The sequence below is a fragment of the Podarcis gaigeae genome (genome assembly GCF_964106915.1).
Source record: "Podarcis gaigeae genome assembly, chromosome: 1".
Classification (NCBI taxonomy): domain Eukaryota; kingdom Metazoa; phylum Chordata; class Lepidosauria; order Squamata; family Lacertidae; genus Podarcis; species Podarcis gaigeae.
In genome coordinates, this window is record NC_139678.1 from 116,677,988 (window position 1) to 116,697,358 (window position 19,371).

Sequence of the window (19,371 nt, forward strand, 5' to 3'; positions counted from 1 at the left end):
ACAACAGAGGACGAGATGGTTGGACAGCGTTCTCGAAGCTACCAGCATGAGTTTGACCAAACTGTGGGAGGCAGTGGAAGACAGGAGTGCCTGGCGTGTTCCGGTCCATGGGGTCACGAAGAGTCGGACACGACTAAATGACTAAACAACAAGAAGATGGGCTTTCATGATGTCTCTTGTCTTCTGTCAGATCTACACACCCTGTACACAAACTCTGTTTTCTTTTCTCTCCTTTTCTCACTTTTCCAATCTTCAGTTCTTCGCATCACCACCTCGGCTTGCAATTTCTTTTAAAATGCCCCCCTGAAAACGTACCAGCATTTCAGTGTGAATTTTTCCTAATATACCAATTTTTGTATGCAGTTTCTGCCTGATAGCATGCATTTTCGTGTTATTTTTGCTAATAACACAAGGGCCGATAAGCTGATACTGAATCCTGAAAAGACATTAGTGTTTTGTGTCCTAAGTTCTCATATCTGGGAGCTGGGCAGGTGGCCTGCCCTGGATGGGGTTGCACTCCCTTAGCAGAAAAGACTGACAGTTTGGAGGGTGCTCTGTCACTGGAAGCTCAGGTGGGTCTGTGGCTAGGAATGCCTTTTTTTCAGTTCTGGCTTTTCGGTTCAGCCACAGACCCTTTTAGGACAGAGATGACTTGGCCACTGTACTCCATGCTCTAGTACATTCCTGATTGGATTACTGCAATGCACTCTATGTGGGACTGCCCTTGAAGATGACTCAGGCCAAAATGTAGCAGCCAGATTACTGGCCTGGGTTCTGTTTCGATCTCATAGGTAAAGGTAAAGGGACCCCTGACCATTAGGTCCAGTCGTGGCCAACTCTGGGGTTGCGACACTCATCTTGCTTTATTGGCCGAGGGAGCCAGTGGCCAGCATGAGTAAGCTGCTTCTGGCGAACCAGAGCAGCACACAGAAATGCTGTTTACCTTCCCGCCGGAGTGGTACCTATTTATCTACTTGCACTTTGACCTGCTTTCGAACTGCTAGGTTGGCAGGAGCAGGGACCAAGCAATGAGAGCTCACCCCGTTGCGGGGATTCTAACCGCCGACCTTCTGATTGGTAAGTCCTAGGCTCTGTGGTTTAACCCACAGCGCCACCCACGTCCCTCTAACGAGAACTCTAATCAGGGTTAAAACAAATGGAAAGAATTGCAAACTGTCTCACTCTTTGATCTATCTAAGAACGATTTGAACCGCCGACCTTCTGATTGGCCAATCCTAGGCTCTGTGGTTTAACCCACAGTACCACCCACGTCCCTTCAATCTCATACAACTCCCCTTTTAATGGAAGCTGCACTGGCTGCCAACTCAAGGAGAATTGACTCATAATTGAAGTCAAAGTCAAACCCAGATCTGATACATTTGCAGTGGTTTGGTTTCCTTTGCTTACATACAGTAATATAGGGCGGCCATACATCCAGAATTTCCCGAATAATACGGGAATTATTACTATTTTTTCAACAACTTTTGTGTTCGAATTTTCACTTGAAATATGGCAACCCTACAGCAACACCTCTTCCAGTGTTTTAAAGCTATCTGCTCCATATGCTGGTTTTTGAAGAGACTCCTTGAAATAGCATGCTTAGTATTTGTTAACCTACCCACTGTCTCTGTAACCTCCTTTATGTACTTAATTCAACTAAAAAAACGAGAAATCTGTGTTATTGTTGACTTTTTATTATACGCTTCTGAAAACCCATAGATACACACACAAAGAGCAACTGAGAGAACCAACATAAATGGAGAAATCCTTTCATCCCTACTCTCAGCCAGTAGGAACATTTGGTTCCATCTTTTTTGGTTCAATGCTTTTACATAGGCCTTGAGAATCAATTTGTTTAGATCTGCTTTTAGCCGAGATACTGGACTGTTTTGTAAATATTATTTAATTGCTTAAACTGCTTCTGATTTCCTTTTAATTGGTTTAACGTTGATTCTATGAGTGCTGCGCTATAATCCACAACATTTTTAAACTGCCATTTTGTTTGTTACTGTAGTGAGATGGGTTCTAAGTCCCCTGCCCTCCGTTTTTATTTATATATGTAAACCACCTTGTAACTCTTTTGCCCTAAAAGCGGCATAGAAATAACTCGAAATAAACGAAGAATAAGTAGTTGAAATGAGTTGCAACCCTATCCGAAGACCACACTCGTGTCACAACAAAATAGTTCGCTCCTAAGTAGAGCTTGTGCCTGAGTGTTTCCAAGCTCTAACCTTAATCAAACCGCACAACATTTCTGTGATACAATTAAGTAATAATATGTCCATTTTCCAGTTGGCTAAACTAAGCACAGATAAGTTAATTAACTTACCCAAGAGACTACACAGTATCAATTAATCACTAAAGTAGAAACTGCATCCAGAATCACAATTAATTATAGCCTTGCTCTGATTGTTATTAGACTTTCTTCACTATAGTGCAAGTGTTGCTCTTCGCAAAACCAGAACGAGTGTATTCACACGTCATACACACCAGAGACAGCCGCTGAAAAACTCTTGCAGCTTAGCGATTGATTCAATATGCAGTAGGCATATTTCACTTCAAGAATCCACATTTTTCTATCTGCCTCCTCGGGTTCTTTGTGGGCTTGTAAAAATGACAATCCATTATGGACCTATACTTTATTTTTCATTTGGAACCTTGTAGAGAGAGCGATCTTCTTCCCACCCTCTCACCACCTCACCAGATTCTCACATTATCTCCTATACAAGCTGACTTCATACTTCATTTCTGCCATTGATATGCCTATTTTCTGCAGTGTGAATGAACTGCCTGGGGTGATAAATATTAAAGTATATCTGCAATTACATTTTCAAAAGAAATTGGGCCTTTTTGTGAATAAAATTATTGCTGCCATATTTACTCAGTTTCCCAATTTTAATTCTGATATCCTTGGGTAGAATTTTCGGTCCAACTTATTGGCAAAAGCAATTCAACATCATTTCTCTTCATTTATGTCCATGTTATATTATTTCAGCATAATCATATGGTAGAGCTATGACTTATGTTTATAGCATGTCATTTATATTTGAAAATGTGAATATAGACATTGCAATAATTCTCATATTACATTTCACTGTATTTTAAGTGACAGCAAAATGCAGTATTCCACCACATTGAGTTACAAATGCTATATAATGTAATCTTGCTAAAACAGCTATTTAGCTTCTGATCTTTGCAGTGTCAAAAATCATTCATTGTTATTACAAAATTAAGATTATGACAAGTATAAAGTCTGAGTAACTGTTATATATTTCCACTTGTTTAATCTTAATGTATAAATTCACTTTTCTGTCACCTAAATTGAAGTATAAAAACAATTACATTGATTTACATTGCGAAAGAGCACTCTTAACTGCATAACATATATCTTTCCCCCTTGTCTCTAAAATGCATATACCTTTTTGCCTTGTCTGAGGGAACAGACAGTCTTGATTCATACATCCGAGACCATTCGCTTGAGATATTTTGTGGATTTGCTTTTGGAGAAGGGTCAGCCAATTATGCTTGTGGGAAATGCTGGAGTTGGAAAAACCATTCTCATGTCGGACAAGTTTAGCAAGCTCTCAGAAGATTATATGGTGGCTAAAGTCCCCTTCAATTATTACACAACATCTGCTATGCTTCAGCGTATGTAACTGCCATCATTTTACCTCCTCCTTTAATATTCTGTCTTTACAACAGCACAACTTCAAAATTGAAAAACCATGCCATTTCACTGCAGACCTGGGAATTAAGTAGTAGTAGTAGTAGTAGTAGTAGTAGTAGTAGTAGTAGTAGTAATTTATTATTTATACCCTGCCCATCTGGCTGGGTTTCCCCAGCAACTCTGGGCAGCTCCCAAGAGAATATAAAAAAATGTGATAAAACATCACACATTAAAAACTTCCCTAAACAGGGCTGCCTTCAGATGTCTTCTAAAAGTTGTTTATTTCCTTGACTTCTGAAGGGAGGGTGTTCCACAGGGTGGGCGCCACTACCGAGAAGGCCCTCTGCCTGGTTCCCTGTAACCTCACATCTCGCAGTGAGGGAATCACCAGAAGGCCCTCAGGGCTGGACCTTAGTGTCTGGTCTGCATGGTGGTATTCTTGAGGTATACTGGGCCAAGGCCGTCAAGGGCTTTAAAGGTCAGCACCAGCACTTCAAACTGTGCTCAGAATCGTACTGGGAGCCAATGTAGGTCTTTCAGGACCTGTGTTATGTGGTCTTGGAGGTAGTAAGATTACAGCACGCCATTTGTCAGAAAAAGCAAAAAAATAAACAAATCCTGGCGGATCAGTCATGGGTCCCCTGTGTGGTTTAGTGCTTCCAGTTCCAGTTCTTATTTATTTATTTTGACCTAGATGCATCAACACGGTCTATTTTGTGCGTGTAGTGTCTGCCTGCTGTTGTTTTACTACAACCCCCATCACCTCTTGTCTTTGGCTATGCTGGTTGAGGCTGTTGGGAGTTGGGAAAACACCACTCTCTGAAAGGAGAGACTGTTTTAGGGTAGCATGACTGGTTTGGCTACACTGGGCATCAGCGCCACAGGCAGTGCCACAACAATTGTGAGCTCAAGAGGCAGGGGGAGCCGCTGAAATTTGAGACTCACCGAGTCCACCACTGCTGGCTACTCCTAATATAGGCCCTCAGCCACAAAGTCTGTCGTTTCTGACTGGCAGCTCAGAATAAATTTCATTCACGTACTTAAGGGTTTTTAGACCCTCTGAGCCTTCAACATGTGAAAGCGTACATGAATAAGCTCTATATATGACGATAATGATCTGTTTGAGCGCGCTAGGTATTTGAACTCTTTGCCTTTTCCTACAGCTGCGCTTCAACTATTGTTCTCATGCAACTTCTGTTCTCTTTGCAGGTGTTCTTGAAAGGTCCTTGGAAAAGAAAGCTGGCAGAAATTATGCTCCTCCAGGCATGAGAAAATTAATTTACTTCATTGATGATCTTAATATGCCTGAGGTGGATGCCTATGGGACTGTCCAGCCTCATACTTTAATTAGACAGCACCTCGACTATAGTCATTGGTAAACGTTTTTTTTTTAAAAAAAAGTTTAAAGTTATACATATATGCATATTTGGAAATATTAAATGATTTCTAGCTTGACTAGTATGACTATGAACTGATGAGTAAAGAAAATAGCATGGCACATATTCATGAGTAGGAACCTTTATTTTGCTTATCTGTTGCTGGGGAAATCTTCAATATTTGCACTGGTAGATGCTCTATATATGGGCAGCCAACCATCAATGGAAGAGCATGACAAAATGACTGCAAAATTTTAGGAATGCAGTTGCTGCTTACCTTAGTAGGTATTGCCAAGAAGTACAGCTAGAAAAGGAACATGGGGGGTGCTGTGGTCTAAACCACAGAGCCTAGGGCTTGTTGATCAGAAGGTCGGCGGTTCAAATCCCCGCAACAGGGTGAGCTTCCGTTGCTCAGTCCATGCTCCTGCCCACCTAGCAATTCAAAAGCACGTCAAAGTGCAAGTAAATAAATAGGTACCACTCCGGTGGGAAGGTAGGCAGCGTTTCCGTGCGCTACTCTGGTTCACCAGAAGTGAACCTCCGGAACGAATTAAGTACGTAACCAGACGTACCACTGTATTGTCTACCCTGATTAACGTGGGACCTGCAAGGTCTCAGGCAGACACTTTTCTTTCCCATTACCTGTTACCTGGTTTTGACTGGGTGAATGAGTTCACAGTAACCCTGAACCACATCCATGCCTGCTTCAGCCCCGTTCCAAGCGCAGAACTGCATCTGCTGCACTTGTCGAAATTGGTTACGGCATCTCAATAGCCTTGTTAAAGGGATGCCAACATTGGAAATTCTCGCCTCTATACAGGAGATACTTGAACACTACTGTCATAATTTGATGAGAGAAGGCCAAATTTAGGTCCTGTCAGTCTTCAGAGTTGCTTAAGAGACTGAGAATTATAGGAATCTTGTGTTAAGAGATCAGGGACAAAAGAAAGGTTTTCAGATCTTTTAACAGAGGGCTACATAATCAGACTTTCTTCCAGCAGCCTTCAGTTTGAAGATCTGTCAATAGGGATCTCAAACTGTGAATATACAATTGAGTTTTATTATCTCTTTGTTATTTTGTAACTACATAGGTATGACAGACAGAAACTGATTTTGAAAGAAATTCACAATTGTCAGTATGTCACGTGCATGAATCCCACGGCTGGAAGTTTTTCAGTAAATCAGCGTCTTCAGGTAGGTTGCCATAAGTGCCAAATGTTAGCTACCTATTCCTCCCTCTTCTTCCCCAGAATAATATTAAAGTGATTTTAATTTCAGCAAAAGAGAAAATCATTAACTTTATTGTGTGCACTGGTGTTTACACCTCTGGAGATAGAGTTTTTGGGGGTTTATGTGTGTTAAAAATACTCAAGCACGGCTTTTTCTCTGCTTTCTCGTAATAATACTAATAAATAATGATACGTGAATCGTTGGACTGGATACAGAGCTAAATAACATGATCAGGGATGAGCACAACTAGGTCCATTCACACATAAGCACTCATTGGAAATAGCTTCCTAATCTGCAAAAGTATCCTCTGAATGTGAATGGATGCCTGACTTGAATAAGCCAGGTGAAGTATTTTGTGATGAAGTGAAAACCAGCATGAATGAAACAAAATTAAAAGCACAGGAGGATCACTAGGTGAAATATACTTGGAGTCGGGGGTGGATTTCATGCTCTTTATTCAGCTCATGGTAGTGAGGAATGAAAGTTCCCCCAAAATATCTGCTTTATATACATTATTTACACAATGGGCCGCACATGATTGGCTAATTCCTGGATTCTCCTGTAGGCCAATCAGGTTGCGGATTCACTTGAGCTGGATTGGGTGGCTCCTGCGGACCAATCATACTGCTGCATTGTTCTAGGACCAATCAGACTGCTGCATTCTGACTCCTATTGTTCTGGGACCAATCAGACTGCTGCATTTTGGTTCCTATTGTTCTAGGACCAATCAGACTGCTGCATTTGGATCCTATTCAACTCAGTACATAACACTAGGTGTCAGGGACCGTGATGAGGAGGGCTGCACTGAGGAGGAATGGTGGGAGCCACCCCTTCCCCCTGCTCCTGATTAGGATCCTGAATTTTCCCAGGAGCAGGAAGACAGTATAGATTTGAAACAGTGGTTTGCAGAGGGACATAGTTAAGAAGGCAGAAGCTGGGAAATCTGGATGGGGAACAGTTAAGAGAAGAGTCACTGGGAGGGAGAGGGTTAACAGATTCACTGTCTCTGGAAAGCATTCCTTTGCTCAGCCCAAGGTCAAGAAGAGCAGATAAGGTGGCAGCACAGAAAGCACAGTGGTTACAAGCTCGGGTTACAAGGCGCAGTAATGACGTGTGTGACTAGGGAGTAAGTGGGTGGAACCCTTAATTGTGGGAGCACCTTCATTCCTAGGAAATGGATTCTCTTGCTGTGATCATTAAAGTTTCTAACTGGTTAGAAGACTCCTTTTCTTTTGTTCTGCTTATCTACTGCCAAAGTGGGGAGGAAGCCAGTTCCCTGAAGCCTGACAATAGGCAATTGAAGATGGGAGACTGGGTTGGGCTTCATCCTTTTCCATTGGCTTCTTGGAGGCATCTTGTTGAACACTTTTTGGAAGTAGGATGCTGAACTTTGGGTCTGGTCCAGGAGGGCTCTTCTGATGTGTAGGACTATATATACCGTATTTTTCGCCCTATAGGGCGCACCGGCCCAGAGTGCGCACCTAGTTTTTTTGGGGGGAAATAAAGTGGGGGAATTATGGTATTTTTCCCCCAGACATGGGGCTGGGGCGGGGGAAGCCCGAGCTTCCCCCGACCCCAGCTCCCAGAACAGGCTGCTATCCGCAAGCCTTGGGAGCCCGGTGGGAACTCCTGCCAGTCTCCCCAGGCTTGCGGATATCTGCCCGAAGCCCGGGGTGCTCTCCGCTGCGCTCCCCGGAGTTCGGGCTGCAGGCTGCTGTCCGCAAGCCTTGGGAGCCCGGCGGGAACTCCCACAGGCTCCCAAGGCTTGCGGATAGCTTCCTGAAACACCAACCCCTCTCGCTCTCCAGGCTTCAGCAAAAGCCTGCATTTGCCCCATAGGACGCACACACATTTCCCCTTCATTTTTGGAGGGGGAAAAGTGCGTCCTATAGGGCGAAAAATACGGGGTGGGTGGGTGGGTGGGTGTGTGTATGTTTCCCCACACCCAAAAAACTTCTCAGCTCCCTTTGAAAGTTGCCTTCAAGATTTCAAATATGCAAATCAAATAGTGGCTATAATATACTCTCTGGTTTGCTTCTTCTCCATCTCCCTTTCCCCTCTTCTCTTTCAGAGACATTTCTCTGTGTTTGCTGTCCACTTCCCGGGAGCAGATGCTTTAGCAGCTATCTACGGGAAGATAATGAACATGCATTTCCAGCAAGGGGGATTCTGTTACAGCATAGTGAAGTCTGTTGGCACACTTGTCCAAGCTGCCATTTCACTGCACCAGAAGATGACGCAGAACTTTCTACCCACGGCCATCAGATTTCATTATATTTTTAATCTAAGAGATTTGACACACATATTCCAGGTAATGCAGTTCACTCCTTTCTTTGTTTCCAGTTGGTCGGAGTTTTGTTTTGTTTTTTAAAAAATAATTTTTATTAAGTACAAATTAGAAAACATACATATTTACAACAAAAGAAAATACATATAACCAAGGGAAAAAAATTAGAGAATACTTTGCCCCTTTTCATATTTACAGTTATTTATACCCCTATAAAATGCTATTCACAATAAAGGAGTGAAATGAAAGATAAGATATCAGAAAAAAGAACAAAAGAACAAAAGAACAAAGAAACAATAAAGAAGTAAAGGAAAATGATCATGGGTGAAAATTTTTAAAAGTAGATAAGTATTCACTATACATAGCCGTTTCCCATTTATATTTATAATCAATTTTATAATTTCATCTTGTCCTTATCCACCTTAGAAAGTGTTGTTGTTTTTAAAAAGACTTCCACTGTTTGCCTCACGCGTTTTTAATAATCTGTTCGTCAAATCCTCTGTTCTTCATATTTTCCCTTTGGATTTCCTTAATGTCTCACTTTGTGTTTTTTATATTGCGCACACGATTATTCTAAACACAACCAGATTTTTATAGTCGAGCCCTGGTTTTGTAAATAATCATTTAAGAACTCCCATTGCTTCATAACCATGGTCGGAGTTGTTATATAACCTGCATACAGTGGACCACTTGGGGCAAAACCCCACCGCTGTTCCCTGCTTCCGCCTCCTTGGATGTGCCCCTCTGCTGCCCTGCCCCCCCCCCCCAGCTACTGCTGCCTCTATAAATGCCCCTTGTCCCTTCCTCTGCTGTGTGCATGGTCTGCCCTGCTGATATGGGGATGTCTGGCCACTGCAGCAGGTCACACCCACAAAGGAGTAGGCAGCAGTGGGGCACAGAAGTGACGTGGCGCATGTAAGGTGGAGGAGGCACAGCCACATAGGAGGCAGAGGCAGTGAGCAGCACACTCCTTGGACCCAGATCTGCCGCCTGAGGCCACTGCCTCGCATTGCCTGGTGAGCAAAGCAGCCCTGCAGTAGTCTTACAGGAGGAAATGGCTGTGCAGTAAAAAGCAGGATCAGTGATGGATCTAAGTTCATAAATAATATTTATTTGCATGGAATTCTAGCCTTAGAAAAGTTTTAGTCTGGGGTGGGGGTTGGAAAATAAGGCTATAGACATATCCATAGCTGTCAAGTTTCAGATTTGAAAATAAGGGATCAGCAGCCTCACCTGTCTCGGGGACAGTCTACAGGATACCTAACAATCCAGGATAGCAGTGGGAAGCAGCAGAAAACGGCGCTGGAATAAGGGAATTTCCTGCAAAAAAGGGAAGGTTGACAGCTATGGACATATCTGTGGCATATCATGGGGGGGGCACAGGGGCAGCTGAAGCGGGCACAAAATTGGTAGGGGGCACAAAATTTCAGCACCCAGTGCTGCCTCAATACAGCTGCACACTTCTGTCGCTGGGCTCTGTTGAAAACGGCTTCTCTGTGTGTAACAGGAAGTGAACTCTCCAAACAACAGAACGACTCTTCTTATCTCTGTGCCTGCAATCTCCTGGGTGATGTGGGTGCCATTAGGCAGTTAAATGCGCATGTGTACTCCATCCGTCTGTCTCCCTCCCATTCACCCCTCCATGCGACCCCTGGCACTGGCAAACCACGATACACCACTGGTACACATTAACAGCTTAAAAAACAGTGAGGTCATTTCTCCCTCTCTTCAAGTCACATTTGCATGCTGTTGTACACACCAAAAGGGGAGCAGGGATGTCTCAACCAGCTGTGCATCTTCCCCCCTCCCCGCAACCCCCAAGTCCTCATGAAGCTGTCATGTACACATGAGCAGTGACTGTCTCACATGTACACATGCGCAGTGACTGACCTCAGCTTAACTACGAAGTGGATGTGGTTTGAGTTTTCATTTCGGATTGAAGCCAGTTTGAGGGGAAATACATGAAACAGTACTACTTCTCAAGAAACGACGGGATAGCTCTGCATCATGGGTAATGTGTTTACCCAGATTTAAAAGCCAGTGGTGGGAGCACATTGGAGCCAGAGGAAATAGGTAATGTGCACACAGCCATAGTCTGAGAATGGAATGCTGTAAATAGAGTGAAGCCGTTCTCGAGGCAAAGTATAAAAGCATGATTTTCACTCAAATGCAAATTATAGATAGTAAGGGTGGGAGGAAAAGGAATTGATGTTCACAAGGCAACCATAGTGCCTCATTATAAACAACACGTTGCTTTTAGCTGCAAGCCATTAATTGCCTATCAAATATATGCACATATTGTGAATAGCAAAGCCACACGTTTTTGTGTGTGCCAGAGGAGTACAGTTTATTGAATGGCATATTTCGGTACTAATCATAAACTGATGCTCAAGAAAGATAATGTGCAAATAAACACTTCAAACTGTTTTGTAGGGTATGCTTTTCGCAACCCCGGACTGTGTGCGGTCTCCTATTGACTTGGTCCATTTATGGTTTCATGAATCTTCCCGAGTCTACTCAGATAAACTTATGGAGGAAAATGATATTGAACATTATAACAAAGTGCTTATTGATACAGCCAAAAGGCATTTTGAGGTATGTCTTGAGTGTGACTTTGACCATGAAACATTCCTAACTGAGGCGTGTTTTTCATCAAATCATTAATGAAATGCATTGATTGAAGCTAGAAAAGCAGGTTGGACAGATCTAATTGATTCTGCTGAAGATTGTGAATTTCCTCAGTAACCATCTGCTTTAATGGTCATTATTGGAATGAACACAGAGGAAAATAGCATGATTGTGAGCCTATCGGTGTTACATTCAATAAGATGGCGATCAGGTGTTTTCAGCCTAGATTTTTGCAGTTGAGAGTGATCTGTCTGCTGAATATGATTCTGAGTGTATACATTGTAAATGGAACTGATTGTGTGACACAGGCTTGATTGTGTGACACATGAAGGACTCTGTCATGACAGCTTAAAAATGTATAGCATCAACTGACCATTGGTTTTTAGTTGAAGATTTGAGATCCACAACTGAGGCTCACCATGGGCATAACCAGCATACACATGCATCTTTGCGTTAAAAGCGGATCCCAAGTCTGGGACTAAAAACTTGATCCCAGAACACAGATGCCTTGTCACATGCCCGCAACGTAGGTTTATAGCCACCCCTTTCATTACATCCCTGTCAATAAGTTGCTGAAACATTTCTAAAACAGCCCTGGTCAGGAAAGTTTTTAATGTGTGACATTTTAATGTATTTTTAATCTTTGTTGGAAGCTGCCCAGAGTGGCTGAGGAGACCCAGCCAGATGGGCAGGGTACAAAGAATAAATTATTATTATTATTATTATTATTATTATTATTCTATAAAATATATGAGAACTGCTTGAGATTAAGGTATTATATTTGCTGTCAAGCTGCCTTGAACGTCTAGGAAGGTGCAATAGAAGTGAGCATTTCAAGTAAATTGCTGGCATCCGTCTGTCTCGAGAGACAATGGAGGAATGCCCCTTCCGGGTTGATGTCAAACTGTTGGAAGTTTGCAGCACTTTGCTGTTGCTGTAGAGACCGATATGGGAGCAACATGTTTTGTTGCAGCCGGGGCAGATGAAGGCGTCGGGCTGTGCTGCTGCAGACACACTATGGCGTTTCTTCCCCCTGTGCTCCTCCCAGAGGTCATTCCTCCTCTGCTCACTGCTACGGATACATGACCTGTCTGCCTGTCTCCAGGCACTGTGGTCATCTGCAAGTGATTCCCACGGAGCAGGGTTGATGGTGCCAGTCTTCCTGTCACATTTGCAGACATCTTTATAATGCAGAGTTGGTCTGCCAGTGGTCATGCAGCTTGAACCCGTTCATCTTGCCACTCTGCGGGCATGACCAAGCCAACATAGATGTCACTGAGACAGAATTGTGAACATGTTGGGAATGTGGGCTTGGGAGAGCACATCTTTGTTGGACACTCTGTACTGGCATGTGGTACTTCAATAACTAAAGGGACATGGGTGGCTCAGTGGTTTAGACCACTGGGCTTGCCAATCAAAAGGACGGCAGTTCGAATCCCCATAACGGGGTGAGCTCCCATTGCTCTGTCCCAGCTCCTGCCAACCTAGCAGTTTGAAAGCACACCAGTGCAAGTAGATAAATAGGTACCGCTGCAGCGGGAAGGTAAACGGCATTTCTGTGTGCTCTTGTTTCTGTCACAGTGTTCTGTTGTGCCAGAAGCGGTTTCGTCATGCTGGCCACATGACCTGGAAAGCTGTCTGTGGACAAACTCCGGCTCCCTTGGCCTGAAAGTCAGATGAGCACCACAACCCCAGAGTCACCTTTGACTGGACTTAACCTTCCAGGGGTCCTTTACCTTTACCTTTCTTCCTTCAATAACTGTGCTCTGGTGCTCACTTTCAGGTCAATATGAGGCTGGTTTCACATTTTCATACAAAACAGGAATTGTCTTGCATTGTCTTGCCAGAGGGATTTGAGAGTGGCCGCAGCTCTATGGTAGAGCTTTTGCTTTGTCTACAGACAGTTCCATGTTGGACCGCCAGCATCTCCTGGAGAAACTGGGAGTGTCCCCAGGTCTTGAAACCCTGGAGAGCCACTTCTAGGCTGGGTAGACAATACTGAACTTAGGAGAACCAACGGTATTGAAGGAATGGGTTTCTGAGCAGTCAGTTTAAAACTGACTCAAAGCCCCCCCCTTCTTCTTAGCATTTCTAAAATGCTTTAACTTGAGCTGTTGAGCAAATGCATAACAAGAACACAGCTGCATAAACAAGGCTCTCTCCTTTATCAGTCTGTGACGATAAGGCTGGCCTTGTCCACTCTAAAGTGGAACAGAGATAACACTCTAGGTCTTATCTTACCACAACCCTGACGCACAGACCTAAGTCCGGGAACAAAGCCAGAGTGCGTTCTCGGAGTTGGTTGGGTTCCTAGGGAAGGAGGGAGAGGGTGCCTGGAGGATATATATATACTACATGAAACTTCTCATTTCTTTGGACTTGCTGTGGACTCACCACGCAAGTGCCTTCTGCTATCCGGAGAGCAGAATAAACTCTTTCTTGGAATCAACCTTGGTGTCATTTGACTTCCTTCCTCCTGTCCTGGAGCAACGCAGACCCAATCGGTGAACTCCAATAAGGCTACAGTATATGGCAGCTTCCTATGTTCCTAAATTTTAATTCAGCCTCTGTGGCTATAATTTCAGCATCCTCTATTTGATATCAAGTTAAAATTAGGAGAATCAATATAGAGAAAGGGTTAACATGCTTGTTTGTCTCTCTGTGTTGTTGCCACCAGGGTGTTGATGAGCACATATTTATCTATAAGCCACTAATTTACTGCCACTTTGCCCATGGTGTTGGAGAACCTCGTTACTTTCCAGTATCTGATTGGAAGAAGCTGACCAGAATTTTAACAGAGGCATTAGAGCACTACAACGAACTGCATGCAGCAATGAACCTTGTTCTCTTTGAGGATGCCATACAGCACGTGTAAGTTATTTGAGTCTTGGTGTGTGTGAGAGGTGCCACTTCGATGCAAACAATACACTGGCGTATTTACAAAGTATTTGAAAATGCCCTCCTGGAAAGTTTTAAAAAAGGGTAAGGGGTGCTTGTAAAGTGGCCGGATCTAAGCAAGACTTTTAGCACCGGCTGACTATAGAAATGCATCTGCAATTTTTTAAAAAGGTCTCAAGGATCCAGGATCTATTGTAACTCATTGGCTGCTGCTCAGTGTGTGACCAACAGGTACTCTGCTGCTGAAGTCAAATCCACAGTAAAGCTCAGGGGCAGATAGAGACATGACCTGTAAGGATATTTTAAGATTCGGTTCATAGAATATTACATTGCTTTCAAATATTTTACAATTCCTGGTGTGTGTCATGAAAGAAACCCCTGATGCTTTAAAATTATTCTAGAGATCCCTGGGTGAAATGGAAAACATCAGTTCTCCTTTCTCGGGTCCTATGGCATTTCTGTCTAGCAGCTTGCTTATTTCAGTGAAGATATCAATGTATAATAAGGACTGGGAAGAAATAATTGTGAGGTGCATTTCAATGTTCTAAATTTCCCTACTTACTTCTTCATTCTGTCACACTCCCATCCTACTCCATATGCTGTTCGGTAGCTTTGAATGGTGGGGTTTTTAAACAGTGGAATATGAATCCATAAAAGGTATCATTCACATATATGTATGTGTGTCTACACTGTATTGTATCAGTTTGAAGACTGGCACTACATTCATCTATATTGTGGCCCAATTTGAGGATGCCTCATCAGCACAGCAATGATGGAATCGTTTCCCAAAGAGTTTCTGAAAGGCTCTTCCACCGGCATCTGCAACAGAAAGCAAATTAATTTTTCCCTCTTGTTTTGTTTTTGGGTTAATCAAGAAAAACGCACTTAATTACTCTGGCAGGAAGTCATGCATGTAGAGGCTGAGCTCAGCCTGAGGCCAGATGTCAGTGAGTCTGAGGTAGGATGAGTTCTTGAGAAAGCTTCAGTCCCAGCAGAGATTGATCTAATCAATAAAAAATAAAAAACTTATTCTACTCACAGTCCTTGTTTAAGAAACCTCAAACCACATGGCTATTAAACCGAGCACTAACAAAGTTTTGTCATCATCTTGCCACGCTGCATGCTGATGATGAAGTGGCAAGAAAGAGTTTGTTTGATAAAGGCTTCGATCCAGAGAACCTTGTCTACTTGAGAAGCTGTGTAATGTGTATGGCTAGCTAAAATAATTGATCTACAACTGCTCAGCCAACACTTCCAACACCACCAAGCAAATCGTAATACAGTCAAACCTTGGAAATTTAACAGAATCCATTCCAGAAGTCCATTCAACTTCCAAAACATTCGGAAACCAAAGTGCGGCTTCTTATTGGCTACAGGAAGCTCCAGAAGCCATGTCAGACGTTTGGGTTCCAAAGAATATTCGCAAACTGGAACACTCACTTCCAGGTTTGCGGTGTTTGGGAGCCAAAATGTCTGAGTACCAAGGCGTTCGGGATCCAAGGTACGACTGTAGTGGCCAGCATCTTTTGTATGTTAGAGAGAAGAAAGGCAGTGGTGCTACCTGTTTTGAGGGAGCCTAAATCATAGAATCATAGCTGTTTCAAAAAGCTTGTCTATAATATAGCTTCCAATTCAGAATCGGGTTCATTCTTCAGGCTCTTTTATTGTTGTTTAGTCGTTTAGTCGTGTCCGACTCTTCATGAACCCATGGGCCTGAGCACACCAGGCACTCCTGTCTTCCACTGCCTCCCGCAGTTTGGTCAAATTCATGCTGGTAGCTTCGAGAACACTGTCCGACCATCTCGTCCTCCGTCGTCCCCTTCTCCTTGTGCCCTCAATCTTTCCCAACATCAGGATCTTTTCCAGGGAGTCTTCTCTTCTCATGAGGTGGCCAAAGTATTGTAGCCTCAGCTTCAGGATCAGTCCTTCCAGTGAGCACTCAGGGCTGATTTCCTTCAGAATGGATAGGTTTGTTCTTCTTGCAGTTCATGGGACTCTCAAGAGTCTCCTCCAGCACCATAATTCAAAAGCATCAATTCTTCAGCGATCAGCCTTCTTTATGCTCCAGCCCTCATTTCCATAATCACTACTGGGAAAACCATAGCTTTAACCATACGGACCTTTGTTGCTCAGCCTCCTTTATTTATCAACTTTCATTTAAAAGAAAAAGCAAGTTTCCAATTCTCGTGATCATAGAATCTTAGAGTTGGAAGAGACCCCCGGGGTCATCTATCCCAACCCCCTGCAATGCAGGAATCTCAGCTAAAGCATCCATGACAGGTGACCATCCGACCTCTGCTTAAAAACTTCCATGGAAGCAGAGTCCACAACCTCCCGAGGGAGATTGCTCCACTGTTGAACAACTGTTACTGTCAGGAAGTTTTTATTGATGAACAAGGTGCCCTCTTAAGGAATCCACCCCCATCTACTCTGATCTTCTTCCTCCTTGCCCTTAAAAAAAACAAAACAAAACAAAACACCTTGATTGTTATTGATGTGAGTGGGTTATTTTATTTACATTTGCTATTGGTGGCAGCAGCCACACACCCTTCCCTCTGTCCCCTTTTGGCTGGGTGGCAGGCAACCTGGATGCAATGGATTGGGGCCATTTTGCCCCACAGGGATCTGCTGTGCTTCTGGGATGGAAAAAAATACATTTTTGCTACACATTTTTATATGCGTTTTACCCTAAAATACAAAATTTTCTATGTGTTTTATACTAAAATACACATTTTTAATGAGCGGAGAACTGTACTGCAGATTTGGAAATGTTTGAAAAACAAAAAAGAACTGCTTTCTGATCTGCGTGTTTGCAAGGAAGTGAACACCAGGTGCTTAAAAATTCAGACCAAGTGAAATTCTCAAGCATCCTATGGCCTTAATGACTTGGTGGTGTTGCCACAAGATTTTCTCATTATGACCCATGTGAATGTGTGCCAGGATCACAGCTCATCATATAGTCTAGAAAACATTTGAAGACACTTCCAAGTGGCAAATGTAGCAGAAGTTCCCAAGATCAATTTACAGTGCCCTGGGACATAAATGTGTGATCACTGGTCTATTTAATTATTTCTTAAATAGTTGAGCAAACTGTCCCACACTCTGACTACAGTAGTAACAACAGTGACTGTATATTAGATGTTAGTAAGACCTTTTATTCAGAGTTACTATTATGTTTTCTTACATAGCACTATCTCAAATGTACCGCCATTCGGTTGTAAACTGCGTTTACAATTTACCTTTGAAGGAGAGGAGTATTATGCAAGCTTTAACTGTTAAGTTCAAAGTTGCAGGAAATTCAAACTTAAATAAGTTCTTAAGTTCAAGTCCCCCTCCCAAGTACATGCTTGTTAAAAAGGTTGATCATAGGGCTATCAACTTTTAAATAATTTAATAGGGAGATTAATTAGTGAACGCATTAATAGCAGCTTCGTTATTTCCCCCTATTAATTGATGGAGGGTCATTGAAGGGCAAATTTATTTGCAGACTGCACAGATGCTTAGATTCTCTTCTCCTTATGCCACAAATAGTGATCTTTCTATCCTACAATTTTAAATAAAAGCTCTGCAATACTGGAAATTAAGAGAAATGCCCTTCCTTCAGCACCTTTGAGAAAACACCTTTAATGATTTCCAAATATATTTTAGAAATATAACCTCAGTCATTACGGACTAAATAACTTTGGGAGGTTGATAGGATTGTGGCATAATTATGCATGCTTAATTGGAAGTAACTCCTAGTGCATAATCCTAATTTAGGATGTAATCTTAATCCCACTCTAGGCTGTAGTCCTAATCCTGTTTACCTGGGAGAGAAGCCCCATTGAGTTCAGTAGGACTTACTTGTGGGTAGAAATGGTTAGGATTGCACTGTTAGTTTACAACCATAAATATATTGGATAGAAAGCTGATTGTCTTTAAAAGATCAATCTTTGCAAATCTGTTCCTACCCTGTAGCTGCCGCATCAACCGCATTCTTGAAGCTCCCTATGGAAATGCACTTTTGATTGGAGTCGGAGGAAGTGGAAAGCAAAGTCTGTGCCGCTTGGCTGCTTTTCTCAGCTCACTGGAAGTCTTCCAAATCACCCTGCGCAAAAGCTACGGGATCCATGATCTCAGGGTAGGTCTCATAGTGCACTTGTAAGATTCTGCATTCAGATACAGTCGCACCTCGGAAGTTGAGCGCCTTGCGAGTCAAACGTTTTGGCTCCCAAACCCGCCAAACCCGGAAGTGAGTGTTCTGGTTTGCGAACCGCGCCTTGGTTTCCAAACATTTTGGAAGTCGAACGAACTTCCGGAACAGATTCTGTTCTACTACCGAGGTACGACTGTATCAAAGAACCATAGAGTTGACTGTATCAAAGAATCATAGAGTTGACTGTATCAAAGAATCATAGAGTTGACTGTATCAAAGAATCATAGAGTTGACTGTATCAAGGAATCATACGCTTCAGGTTACAGATGCTTCAGGTTACAGACTCCATTAATCCAGAAATAGTACCTCGGGTTAAGAACTTTGCTTCAGGATGATAACAGAAATCGTGCTCCAGCGGCGCGGCGGCAGCAGGAGGCCCCATTAGCTAAAGTGGTGCTTCAGGTTAAGAACAGTTTCAGGTTAAGAACGGACCTCCAGAACGAATTAAGTACGTAACCAGAGGTACCACTGTACAGGAATCTGAAGCATCCATGACAGGTGGCCATCCGACTTCTGCTTAAAAACTTCCAAGGAAGGAGAGTCCACAACCTCCTGAGGGAGACCATTCCCCCAAGAACCTTTTCACTAGTTCTGCTAGTAAGCCATATGCCCCGCCCTCCCCATCTTATATTGGTGCAGCTGGTTATTCCTGCCTAAGTGCAGAAGCTTGCATTTGTCCCTGTTGAAATTCATGTTGTACGATTTGGCCCAGTTCTCCAAACTGTTGACGTCATTTTGAATTCCGACTGTGACATGTCTTTTGAGTTTCATACATAATCTCCTGGCAATGGTAAAGCCTCGTCAGAGCATACATTCTGGTACTGCATAGAAATTAAGAGCATGAGATGTGAGCGGGCGAAGCAACCGCAATTCCAACCTTAGATGAACCATGTTGAATTTGCTTGGAGAAGACATTATTGCACCCTTGCAAAAAGGGTGAACTTACTTAATTCACACTATCCAAAACAAAATGTGAACCAAAGCACAGCTATCCTTCAAAAGTTGCACTTCTCCAAATTTTGCAGTGCAATTTCCCAGCCAAATACGGTGCACAAAACTGCATATACAAGATCAAAGTGTGCATATAAAT

The 19,371-nt window shown here is 42.9% G+C and overlaps 1 protein-coding gene across 1 annotated transcript in view; it reads left to right on the plus strand.

Moving 5' to 3' along the window:
• Positions 1 to 19,371, plus strand: part of LOC310833208 (dynein axonemal heavy chain 11-like) — a 217,438-nt gene that overhangs the window by 87,090 nt on the left and 110,977 nt on the right. The window contains exons 37-43 of the mRNA XM_083715704.1: positions 3,444 to 3,648; positions 4,877 to 5,042; positions 6,135 to 6,237; positions 8,345 to 8,584; positions 10,994 to 11,155; positions 13,866 to 14,059; positions 18,044 to 18,206. Of these exons, the coding sequence (XP_083571830.1) occupies positions 3,444 to 3,648; positions 4,877 to 5,042; positions 6,135 to 6,237; positions 8,345 to 8,584; positions 10,994 to 11,155; positions 13,866 to 14,059; positions 18,044 to 18,206 (1,233 nt within the window). The remainder of the gene's footprint in view (positions 1 to 3,443; positions 3,649 to 4,876; positions 5,043 to 6,134; positions 6,238 to 8,344; positions 8,585 to 10,993; positions 11,156 to 13,865; positions 14,060 to 18,043; positions 18,207 to 19,371) is intronic.